The 12,296-nt window shown below is 44.3% G+C and overlaps 1 protein-coding gene across 2 annotated transcripts in view; it reads left to right on the plus strand.

Annotated features, from left to right (window-relative positions):
- Positions 1-12,296, plus strand: part of RhoGAPp190 (Rho GTPase-activating protein 190) — a 130,470-nt gene that overhangs the window by 98,172 nt on the left and 20,002 nt on the right. For both annotated transcript variants that reach the window (XM_065228684.1, XM_065228685.1), the window contains exon 3: positions 1,721-2,865. In XM_065228684.1, coding sequence (XP_065084756.1) covers positions 1,721-2,865 — 1,145 coding nt within the window. The remainder of the gene's footprint in view (positions 1-1,720; positions 2,866-12,296) is intronic.

Raw genomic sequence — 12,296 nt, forward strand, 5'->3', positions numbered from 1 at the left:
TCTTGAGTAACTCAAGGAACTGTTCCTTTTTAAGTCCATTTGTATTTTTTTTTCCATACTAATATTCCGGTAATACAAAAACAATATTGCAGTTCCAGGTCTTAGAACAAAAAAAATTAAGAACTCTAAAATGTATTCCAAAATCTCTATTTTTTTACGATCGAGATTTTAAGTCCTAGACGCATTCCATTTTGTTTTATGTCCGTGGTCATTCCATCTGGGCAATAATAATCAATAATAATGAGATTTTTTTCTTAAACTCGATCTAGAAAAGTTGTCTAGATCCCAGAGTTTTGATTCTTTTTATAAGTTTGGGGTGTTACAGAAGATTCTATTCTTGGGATGAATGGAGCAAAGTAAAAAGACGGCCAGTTCGTTATATCGACTACAAAGAAGAGAAGGATCTTTTTATTAATGTACTCATGGCTAACTTTGATCTATATGCATTTAATTCTAGACTGCAGTTCTCCATGTTGTTAAATGACATTTTTTCTCTGTGCCTCAATTTCGCGTTCGAATAACAAATTCGTGATCTGTAGAGTGAGAAAATAGAGGTTAGAATTGGACCGTGGACACTTTATAATTGTTTAAATGTCACTATTTGGTCACTTTTTTCGTAAGTTTTAGTCACTAAAGTCACTACTATAACATCACACACCCACTACCAGCCCTGCCTGCTGCATCTGTTTTGATTCACTAGTCGCAAAGCGCCCTTTGGCAATTTGCATTGAATTTATCTATAAATTTTGCCTCGCTGAATCTAAATTTCTAAAACCAATATTCGCTTTAATTTGGCACAGATACCTCAATACAAATACAAAGAGCAGTAGGGAGTAGGAGGTTCCTTGTGTTCCTTACCTTTAATTAAAAAGTGATTGTTAAATAAAGTTGTAACTGAGCAAATTTCCTACCAGTGCAACTATGAAGCTTTAGACCATAGGCTAGAAGGACACGAACAAAATGATTGATTTTGTGCCAAATCATTTTTCAGCCAAATGAGTTCAAATTTTGGAAGGGCCTATTTGGAACCGTCGTTTGAGACTAATCAATTGCCGATAAAAATGCCCTTTATTCAGACTTCAGAGTCATGTTATTGGTATTTGTTTGGCGTTATTATTCGTATGCTTGTCTCTAGGATTGAAAATAGGATAAAACCGGAAATTGTCATATTGAACTTCAATAGAACCTAAACAATCCATTACCGGATATCTACTGTTCAAATCTCATCCCACAATACCAATCTCATGAAGCATCGGATGCATCAATCGTTTTTGTTGTTGTTGTTCTTTTCCCAGTAATCGAATAACATACAAAATGGATCCGCTCATATAGAGCTATTACCAATATCATTGCATAATTTCCTGCATAATATCAATCACAAATATAATGCTTTCATGCCATTTACAAAACTGACCTGGAATTCTCTATTATATTGTCATGAATATCATTCTGTGGCATATTCATAGAAATAAAACATTCAACCTATATTGATTGGTTTCTGTTATTTCGAAAGCGCAATTCATTATGTACTATTCCGGTAAAATCCAACATAACATGCCAATCTATATGTTGTTACGAATCAATATACCTATTTTGCCGGGCAAAACAAATATCAATGATTTATTACACCCGATTGAGCAACCTACATTATCTGTGCCAGATAAAAATCTGACCCGTAGCATTTATATTTATCTCATTATTCTCGTTTTCTCTTCCACAGTCCGACTTCAGCGGCCGGGTCGTCAACAATGACCACTTCCTGTACTGGGGTGAAGCGCGCAAAACGTCCGACGAGGGCGTCGAGTATAACTTTAACGTAGTCGAGCAGACCGAGTTCGTCGACGATGCCACATTCCAACCGTTCAAGGTGGGCAAAATGGAACCGTACACCAAACGGTGTACGACCATCCGGTTAAGCTCGCAGGAGAAGCTCAAATACATTTGCAAAAATCAACTGGGCATAGAGCACGAGTATGAGGAAGTGGTCCTGCCCGAGGGACGATTCCTGGTCGATGGATTCGTGTGTGTTTTCGACGTCAGTGTCGTTCCGAACAGGACCGTCGAAAAGCAGGTTGAATTCATTACGGTGATTATCAATAACATTCTCAAAAACAAGAAACCAGTCGTGCTGGTAACGACCAAGAACGATGACTCCAACGAGCTGTACATCCGGGAAGCGGAAAAAATCTGCGCCCGGAAGGAGTACAAAGGCCAGATTTTGATGGTCGAATCGTCTGCCCACGAAAGTATAAACATCGATCTGGGATTCATAGTGCTAGCACAAATGATCGATAAAGTTAAGCAACGGTCAAAGATCATGTCCTACGTGGAAGCGGCCAAACATCGCACGGACCTGTTAAATGCCAGTTCCGAGTATGTGACCCGCCTCATCCGAACACAAATAACCGACCACCGGTCGATATGGACGAGTTCGTCCAAAAAATTAGGCACCCACAAGGAATGGAACGACTTTTTGGAACTATTTGGCCAGGAAGCCGGTCAGAGGATATTCCGGCGGCACATTAAAAAGCTTCGCGATGATTACCAGGCCAAGAAGCTGCAGAGCTACATGGATTCGTTCGCTTGCGTCCTGCAGGAAATCCTACCGGACATGAACAGCATAAACCTGGAGCTGGATACGTTCAACGATTGGCAATCGATACGGAACTATTTCCGCAATCATGTCGAATTCGAGCAGTACTTCTTCGATGCCATCGAGAGGGGTGGCAGCTGGGCGGAGCTTAGCGATATGAGCGACATGGAGGACGAAAATCGAATACCGTTCGATATCCTGGACACGCCCGAGGCGGAAACGATTTTCAAGAACCACATGAACGCCCTGCAGCAGGAACAGAAGCGATTGGAGTAAGTAGCAAGAGGGATGGGGGGTTTTGATGTTGTGTGTGGTGAATGGTTTTGTGGCGATATTTAGCTAGATTTTTGTTTGTGTGCGAAATCGTGTGAAGATTGTTGCAAATATAGGGATTTGACTAGCTGCCTTCTTGCTCAAGGAGCATGCAAAGTTGGAGTAGGAGGTCTTATAGCCCGATTTCCGGTACGCCTCGAGATGCGTATTTCGATCTATTCACCTATAATCCGCTTTCCGTTTCAGTCTATTCTAGTCTAGACGCTAGTGTATTACTGTACCACCATCTCAAACGTTCTTCCGAGAATTCCGTGCTCCGCTTGTTGAAACTCGCTCCATTTCATAATACCTTCTAGCGCAATGTTGATCAGAAAAGGCTATCGACCATTTCAATGTCTCTTGTCAAACGAGTTCTCGGTAAACGATATTCATGACACTTTTGGGGGATCTACCGCACGAAAAAATTGGACTGGAATTAATCACTCAAACAGTATTCTAGCGGTGATAGATGGGGAAGATGATTCGAAAAATCACTTTGTAGGACGCGTTCAGAATATTGATCGCTCGATAGTTCAGCAAATAAAGGGTGTCCCACATCAAGTTGCAACACGGAAAAAACGCTGTAGAAAATTACATATCCTTTTCAAACTTTCAGACAATAAAATATAACCCATTAGTAAGCTTTTGGCATATTTATTTCATTCGACTTCAATACCATAACCGTACGCTCGCACCTTACGCTTAACTCCACTCATTAGGTTCTGTACAACATCTGACTGCAGCTTCTTCTGTACGGAAACCCACGTTTTCTTCATGTCTTCCTCAGATTTGACCTCTTTGGGATGGTTCCGTAGTGCCTGCTTCATAATAGCCCAGTATTTTTCGATGGGCCTTAGTTCCAGTGCGTTGGGGGGGGGGTTCATGTCCTTGGGTACGAAAGTGACCCCGTTGGCTTCGTACCACTCCATGACAATTGAATAGTGGCACTGAGCTAGATCCGGCCAAAAGATCGTAGGGCCCTCGTGTTGCTTCAACAAAGGAAGCAGACGCTTCTAAAGACACTCCTTGAGGAAGATCTCGCCATTTACAGTCCCGGTAGTCACGAACGGCGCACTCCGTTTGCCACATGAGCAGATCGCTTGGCAAATTTTGAAAGTTTCTGCTTCCTTTCTTCCGGAACATCAAACGTGTGCTGGGCGGTGAAGAACAGTAACCTTGGAAGCTGATGGCATATACCTTACGCTGAAACTGGCAGCTCGTATTCGCAGAGTGGCAACCACGCAGTGTGACAACCATCGAGAATAAAATCGAAAGTGAAACGAGACCGTTTTGTAACAGGAACAGGAAACACATTTTTATTAGTTGATTGACTGCGTAACAGTAACGCTGGAACAAATCTAGGCAGAGAGATGGAAGTTATGATGGTCCTGCGCAGTCTCCCAAAGTCCTTCAGTACCCTGGCGACGGCTTTGGATTGCCAGAAGGAGGAGGAAATCACACTGGAATTGGTGAAGCAAAAAGTGATCGATGAAGTGTTGAAGCGTAGAGCGTTGAAAGTGTATGAGAAAACGCAGAAGAAGAAAAGTGTGGTGTGTCACAACTGCCAGAGAGTTGGACACAAGAAGAAAGATTGTCGAGTGAAACCGAAACCAGACGAAGATGTTCGGGACGATTCGAGGTCATCCAGGAATGCACAGGCCAAAGTGGCTACTCACGCGGAAGAAGAAGAAGCTTTCGCGTTCGCGATCGGTAACTCGACTAGTGAATGGACAATCGATTCTGGTTCGTCGTGGCACATTTGTGCAAATCGTGACTTTTTCGAAACCGTAAAGAAAAGAAGATTGGAAACACCCAGTGTTGTGGTGGTGGCTGACGGCTGCTAGTGTCCGGTGGAAGGCGAAGGAACGTGCCGGATCTTTTGCCTCGTTGAGGGCCAAGGTACAAAGCAAGTGTTGCTGACTCAGGTGCTTTACGTTCCAGAGATGAAGGCCAATTTGATATCCGTTGCTTGATCAGGAAGGGAGCTGAGGTGAGTTTTTCTGCTTCTGGTTGTACTATATCTCACGAAGGGCGAACAGCAGGCGAGGCTGTGCTTGTCGGTGGCTTGTATTTACTGAGACTGGTGAGAAAATCAACAGTGGCGGTAGCGAAGAACCACAACCCGTTGTACATCCATGAATGGCACCGAAGACTGGGACACCGTGACCCAGAGGCCATACTGGAAATGGGCAGATGCATGCTGCTCGATGCCAACATGGGCTACAAATATTGGGCGGAAGCTTTTAATATTGCCAACTATTTGCAGAACATGCTTCCGACAAGGGTCAGAGATAAAACTCCTTTCGAGACCGTTTTCAAGAAGAAGCCAGATTTGGAGGATCTTCACGTGTTCGGTTCGCAGGTGTGTTTTCTAGTTCCTTCGGAAAAACGTACCAAGCTGAAACCAAAGGCCGTACGGATGACATTCATCGGGTACTCTTCGCAGCATACAGGGATACCGAATGATTGATTTGAAAACGGACAAGGTCGTCATAAGCAGGGATGTAAGATTTCTGAAGCAGAAGCAGTTGGAGATTTTCCGTCCGACAAAGCAGGCTTCGGAGGAATCAGGTAGTGTCGTTGAGTTCCCACTGACGGTGCAGAATGAAGTTGGCCGTCAGTGGATCTGAAAAGGAGCAGTGGATTCAAGCAATATTGGATGAACTGGAATCGCTTCGGAAAAATCAAACCTGGAAGGAAACCGATGCACCACCTGGAAGGAAAATCGTAGGATGCCGCTGGGTGTTCAAACGCAAGTATGACGAGGACGGGAACGTGATTCGTTATAAAGCACGTCTCGTTGCCCAGGGATTCACCCAAGTCTATGGTACGGATTTCAATGAAATATTTGCTCCCGTTGCGAAGCAGGTAACCTTTCGAACACAACTTACTATCGCAGCTAGGAGAGGTATGATAGTGAAACATATAGATGTGAAGGCCGTGTATCTCAACGGTGATCTAGACGAGCAGATCTATATGCGAGTGCCTCCTGGAGTGAAATCTACGAGAAGTAATACAGTTTGCTTGTTGAAGAAGAGCATTTACGGCCTTCGACAATCGACAATTAATGGGATTCAAGCCGTCTGATGCAGACCCCTGTCTGTATGTGCGTCATCGAGATCAGAAATCGACATTCATATTGCTGTATTGGTTACATGCAGCAAAAGGAGGAGAGCGATAGACTACCAACCAATGACAAATTTCAAAGTCTCATTGGGGGTTTGCTTTACTTAGCCGTGCATACACGACCAGACATTGCTATTAGCACGTCTATTCTGGGAAGGAAGGTGAGCCAACCCACCGCTGGCGATTGGGTAGAGGCATAACGTGTGCTTCGTTACTTGGTAGGTAATTGTGATTTGAAACTGTACGTTGGCGGAGAAGGAGATCTTGAAGGCTATGCGGAGTCCAACTCTGGCTATGCGGAGTCCAACTCTGGTATGTTTCGACTTGGTAACGGAACAATATCTTGGACTGCAAGAAAAACAAGTTTGTGTGACGCTTTCGTCTATAGAAGCGGAATACATATCGCTATCCGAGAGTTGTCAAGAGTTGCAGTGGATATTAAAACTCATGAAGGACTTTGGTGAGGAAGTTAAGCAGCCTATAAGAATTCACGATGACAATCAGAGCTGCATTAAACTACTGAAGCAAGACGGAGGAACTAAACGGTCCAAGCACGTGGACACCAGATACCACTTCGTTCGTGACAGGGCTGAGCAGAAGAAGATTGACGTCGTCTACTATCCATCAGAAGACATGTTAGCGGACGCGCTGACTAATCCGTTGGCACGGGTCAAGCTGGAGATATTTTGTGAACGGATTGGTCTGCGAATGGGTCGTTGAGAAAAGTGATGGCGTATACCTTACGCTGAAACTGGCAACACGTATAAATAGGATAAAATCGAATGTGAAACGAGAGCGTTTTATAACAGGAACAGGAAATACATTTTTATTAGTTGATTGACTGCGTAACAGTACACATCGTGTGGTTTTATTTCAATAGAAGCTGCCAGAAGTCCGCCTTGACGTAAGTCTCATCATCCATGAGGCTTCGTCAGCATCTTCGTGTACAGTCTCCGGGCCCGTGACTTTCCCACCGTATTTTGCCGTTCGTCACGATATGGAGCCGTAGGACCTGTTGTAATCTCAACGTCCATGGTTCGATTTCAGCCTGCTCCGTTTAGTTATATTTTTGTCGAAATTATTTTTCATTAGGCAAATCTATGAAATTCATATTGATTTCTTGTGGCTGAAATTCATAAGTGATTCTTGTAGAATGACACCTTCTTTCAACTTCACTGGTTCTGTATCTCAGATTCTGACTGTCGGACGATAAGCAGCCAACTTATCTGAGCTCATTTTTTAAAGTTTCACTCCGATATCATCCTTCCCAGCTGCCTTGTACTTCTCTGGCTGTCGAAATCGTGATTGACCCCGGAACCGCATTGTTCAAGAAAGGAACCAGCGTAAGCCCAGGGTGGGCACTCAGGCTATTTTGGTCCCAGGGTGTTTAGTAGGAGGAAGTTTTCGGTGTAAGAAGTTAATGAAACCAATTCGTAAAACTCACCTTGATGGATTTTAGTACAGCATCATAAAGAGACTAAAGAGAGTGGTATCTAAAAAAAAACGTGACGTGTTAGGGCTAACATAGATTGGGGACATTAATTCAGAAGACCATAAGACAGTCAAATATGGTTAAGGTTAATCGCTGTGGCAACCTTATGTCTGATTTATCTTTCCGTACCCTGAAGATTTCAAGAGCACAAATCTAGATAGAGCTGGAATTAGGGCCTAACAGCTTTTGTAAACAATGACTTCTCGTGATGATTTCTAGAAATTCAAGGCTCACCCACGCAAACCAACATCCTCATCGGGTAGGGAAAGACTTCCCCTATCCGATGGTTAGGTTGGTCTTCGTGGACGTGCCTTGAATTTCTAGAAATCATCGATAGAAGTCATGGTTTACAAAAGCTGTTACGCCCTAATTCCAGCTCTATCTAGAAATATCAGCTCCCACTAAACATAGAACAATGAAACTGTAACTTCACGTGTGCTGCAGTGTAGCAAACAGGGAGTTCCAATTTAATGAACGGTCGCAACAGCGACCGAAATTTGTGTTCTAGAAAACTTGAAGTGGGCATAGGGCATATCAGCCAGCATAACTTCCATTTGTGGACTCTTCGATTAATCACCTTAAACTTCTCTGTCTTAGAAAGTATTAATGGTTTTGGTTCATCCCTGACTGATTTTTCTGCAATACAATTACTGTGTGTGTGAGAGAGAGAGATTTCAAGAACAAGAACTGTGCCTGTCTACCCGATATCATTTGTTTTATGATTGCTACTACGTCTTACTTATTATTCTAATAAAAGTGAATTTGAGAGCAGACATTTATGTTCCACAAGTTTTATTCATTTTCGGTTCGGAAATTCGGAAAAGTCCCGGTTTCGCGTGGTAGAACTTTGCGTAACTTCTCGATAGTCGTGCCTTGTCCACTTCCGCAACACTCGAACGATTAACATTTGGTCCTTCGCGATCCGGATCGACGTGAATCAGCGACAATGGAGGAGCTGATCAGGAAGAGAAACGTGGCATTCGAGAGGCTGAAGAGAGGACATGCGAGTGCAAGGCAGCGAGGAACTTTCTTCGGTGCTCAGTGTGACTACGAACAAGGTTTCAACACAACGAAAGGACTGATTGCAAAGTTGCTGCAAGTGAAGAAAGATCCATCAAGTGCTAGCAGTGGCTCTACAGTGGTAGATCCTAATAACGAGCTGAAGGAGGCAGTCCGTGTACTGCTCGAAACGCACCGAACCCTCCTTTCCAGCTAAGCGACAACGAATATGGAAAGGTTAGCTGTCCAACTTCGTCAGCAGCACTTGGAACCAATTGACACGCAGTTGCCGTCGTACAATTTGTACAATGTTCAGAGGCGACAGGAAGCAGTGGGGAAGATCTTTTCGTCAGCGACGTCGATAATACAAACCTAACTAGTGCTCTAAAGCTACAATTACTGATGTCTCATCTGGAAGGTGACCCCAGAAGCCTAGTTAGCAGTTACTCTATCACCGACACAAACACTTGTTGAGCACTTCGACAAACCAACGTTCACAGTTGCCGCTTTGGTTCAGGAGTTCTGCGACCAACCGGCAATAAGACCTTTGAATCTTGCAAACTTACGAAAGATAGTGTCAACGTCCGACGAGGCAATTCGTCAACTCTGTGCCCTGGGGCCAACTTGCGAAACGAGAGATCCTTGGTTGAATCACATCGTACTGAAGAAGCTTGATGATGGTCTTCGGTCTCAGTGGGCACAGCATATTGTGGATAATGACGACCCAACGTTCGTCGATCTTCTCAAGTTTCTTAAAAGGAAGTGTGAAGCGTTGGATACATGTGCAGCATTCGGTGGAAAACCCTCGGAGTACGGCAGAAAGGAACCTCATAGGGATGACCGCAAGCAACTCACCGCGAAAAAGGAAATCAAGGCTTTCAATGCAGTTCAACAACAGTTGTGTCCGGTTTGCGCGGAAAGCCACAGGATTTATGAGTGCACCGTCTTCAAGAAATCTTATGTCAACGAAAGGCGCGGAAGTGCAGCAAGCGAAACTATGCTTAAATTGTCTGAGACCAAACCATTGCGTCAAATCCTGTCCGTCGAAGTCGGTGTGCCGCACACCATACTGTCAACAACGTCACCATACGATGCTGGGCAAGGCAGACAACAATGAGCTAACATCGACCCCGCCGTCAGAAAAGCAAGTTTCGTCTTCGCCTTCACCACAGCAGCCGCAAAGTTCTGCAGCAGTCGACATCAAGCCAGCGGTGTCCTGCACGACTAACGTCAAAAACAGCTCTTCTACCAACGGCATTAGTACGAGTGAAGCGAATTGATGGTCAGTGCCAGGAAGTACGAGTGATGATTGATAGCGGTTCACAAGCATCACTTATCACGGAGAATTGCGTAACCAGTCTCGGATTGCAGCGCAACGCTAATCTGATTGTCCCCGGAATCGCAAGCTGCTCATCGGAAACCACCAGAGGAGTTGTCGACCTGGAAATTTCTTCTCGCTTTTGCTACAATTCGGTGGTCAACGTCAAGGCTTATGTGCTGTCCAAGTTCCCGCGGATCGTAAAAAACCAGCGATTGGATCCTGAACGGCTAAAATGTTTGGAAACATTGCAGCTAGCGGACCCACATTTTGACAAGCCCGGCAGAATCGATATTATTCTCGGAGCTGATGTTTTCTTGGCTATTTTGGAAGACGGCAAGGTAAAAGATGGATCGGGACTTCCAGTGGCGATCAACTCAACTTTTGGATGGATTGTTGCCGGTCAAGTTTTCGACGCCAGCTAGGTGAATTGCAACACGGCCATCATCAGCCATCAGCATGGACATGGACATCGACAAGATTCTTCGGAAATTTTGGGAAGTTGAAGAGGTCAACAGAGCGAAACCTTGGACAAAGGAGGAGCAGCAAGCAGCAGTGATGCAAAATATCATGACACTCACGTGACAATCGTCTACGCATCAACTGACAATCGCTGACAGAACGTTTTGTCACGCAGTGAGAGGTAGAGCCATGGCAAACAACAGTCACCAGTAATGGTCGCTGCTCACCAGCAAAACGTTACAGCGAGTGATGATGATAAGCACAACGAAAACAGTGAATACTTCTGCAGTACGATCATGAGAAAAAGCGAAACGACAGAAGAAAATGAAAACAATGTCTACGCATTCCAAGTTCGTCTCGGCAGGTGCGACTGTGTGAGCTACAAACAAAGCAGGCAACATTAAACGGAAGCTGTTGGGCTCACTCACCAACACACTCACATGAGCAAGCAAAGCAGCAACTGCTTCAAAACGAGCACATATGAGTGCCGTGATTGTAGGGAATGACCAAATCGCCGAAGACGACATTCACCAGTTGATTTTTACTTCATTCGTCGACTTGATGGATGGTCATGGAGAGAGCTTCGACGAGCACATAGATAGAAATGTACAAAGCGTTACTACCATCAGCTGTTTGATGATCGTGATTGTGATAGGTCGCAACTCTGACAAGCAGTGAATTTCTTTAATACTACGCATCGACGAGATGAAACTGGTAGATTTACAGTGCGTTTACCGTTCGACGAAAGCAAACCCGCATTAGGTGAATCTCTGCCAGCAGCAATCCAGCGGCTGAAGGCGATGGAAAGGAGATTCATTCGATATCCAGGCTTCAAACAGATGTACGGTGAGTTCATGACCGAGTACCTTAATCTTGGTCACATGGAGAGGATTCCAGACGACGAGGTTAACGTTTCGTCGGGGAAAAGTTTCTACCTTCCACATCACGGTGTCATGCGGCAAGACAGTGTCACAACCAAATTGTGAGTCGTGTTTGACGGCTCGTGTCAATCGGCATCCGGAATTTCTTTGAACGAGAAACTGTTGACTGGACCGAAGGTCACCGAGGACTTGCCTGTCGTCCTCACCCGTTTTCGTAGCTACACTTTCGCCTTTATTGCGGATGCGGAAAAAATGTATCGACAGATATGGATACACTGAGACGATGTTGATTACTTGCGTACTGTATGGAGAGCGAAAGCCGAAAAGCCCATTGAACATTACCGGTTGCTGACAGTTACGTACGGGACTTCATGTGCGACATTCCCGTGCGCAGTTTCCAGTTGCAGCTGTTCGAGTGCTGAAAAACTTTTATGTTGGTGATTTCCTCTCTGGCGCTGCAACATTGGAAGACGCACTCACGTTCAAGAAAGGCATCGTTCAAATTACATCGAAAGCAGGTTTCCATCTTCGGAAGTGTTCAGCAAATGATTCCCGGCTGCTGGACGAGGATGCAAACGCTGCTCAACCCGAGGCTCAATCTTCAGTCCCTGTTAATTTACAATCAGATGCGGATGCAGTAAAAGCACTGGGTATTCATTGGTACCCAGCCACAGACTCTTTCGGATTCCGTTTGAATTTCGACATAGACAAGCCAAACACCAAGCGGCAACTTCTATCAGATTCAGCCCGGCTTTTCGATCCCTTGGGCTGGATCTCACCGATAATTCCCAGGTAACAATTTGATGCTTAACAAGTGTTGATTAATCGATTTCAATTTAGCCTTAGATTGAATAATTGCTGTACATAGACCCCGTTAACCTTTGTCCAGCTTTTAAACATCTATATCTGGTGTTTTTAATCAGCCAAAAGCTTAACCGTAATATACATTATAAGCTTTTTAAGGCATTAAATAACAGTTTTTTCCAACCCTTGTTTAGCCTTCTAGTATTATTTCAAAAATATTAATGGAAGACCGCTTCATATCTTATGCATTTATAAATTACTTTTGCATTTCGGGATTCGAACCGGCAGTTGCTGATTCATAGGCTTCAA

This window comes from Ochlerotatus camptorhynchus, unplaced genomic scaffold (assembly GCF_037179485.1).
Source record: "Ochlerotatus camptorhynchus isolate MF236.1 unplaced genomic scaffold, CSIRO-AGI_Acam_v1.1 ptg000300l, whole genome shotgun sequence".
NCBI lineage: Eukaryota > Metazoa > Arthropoda > Insecta > Diptera > Culicidae > Ochlerotatus > Ochlerotatus camptorhynchus.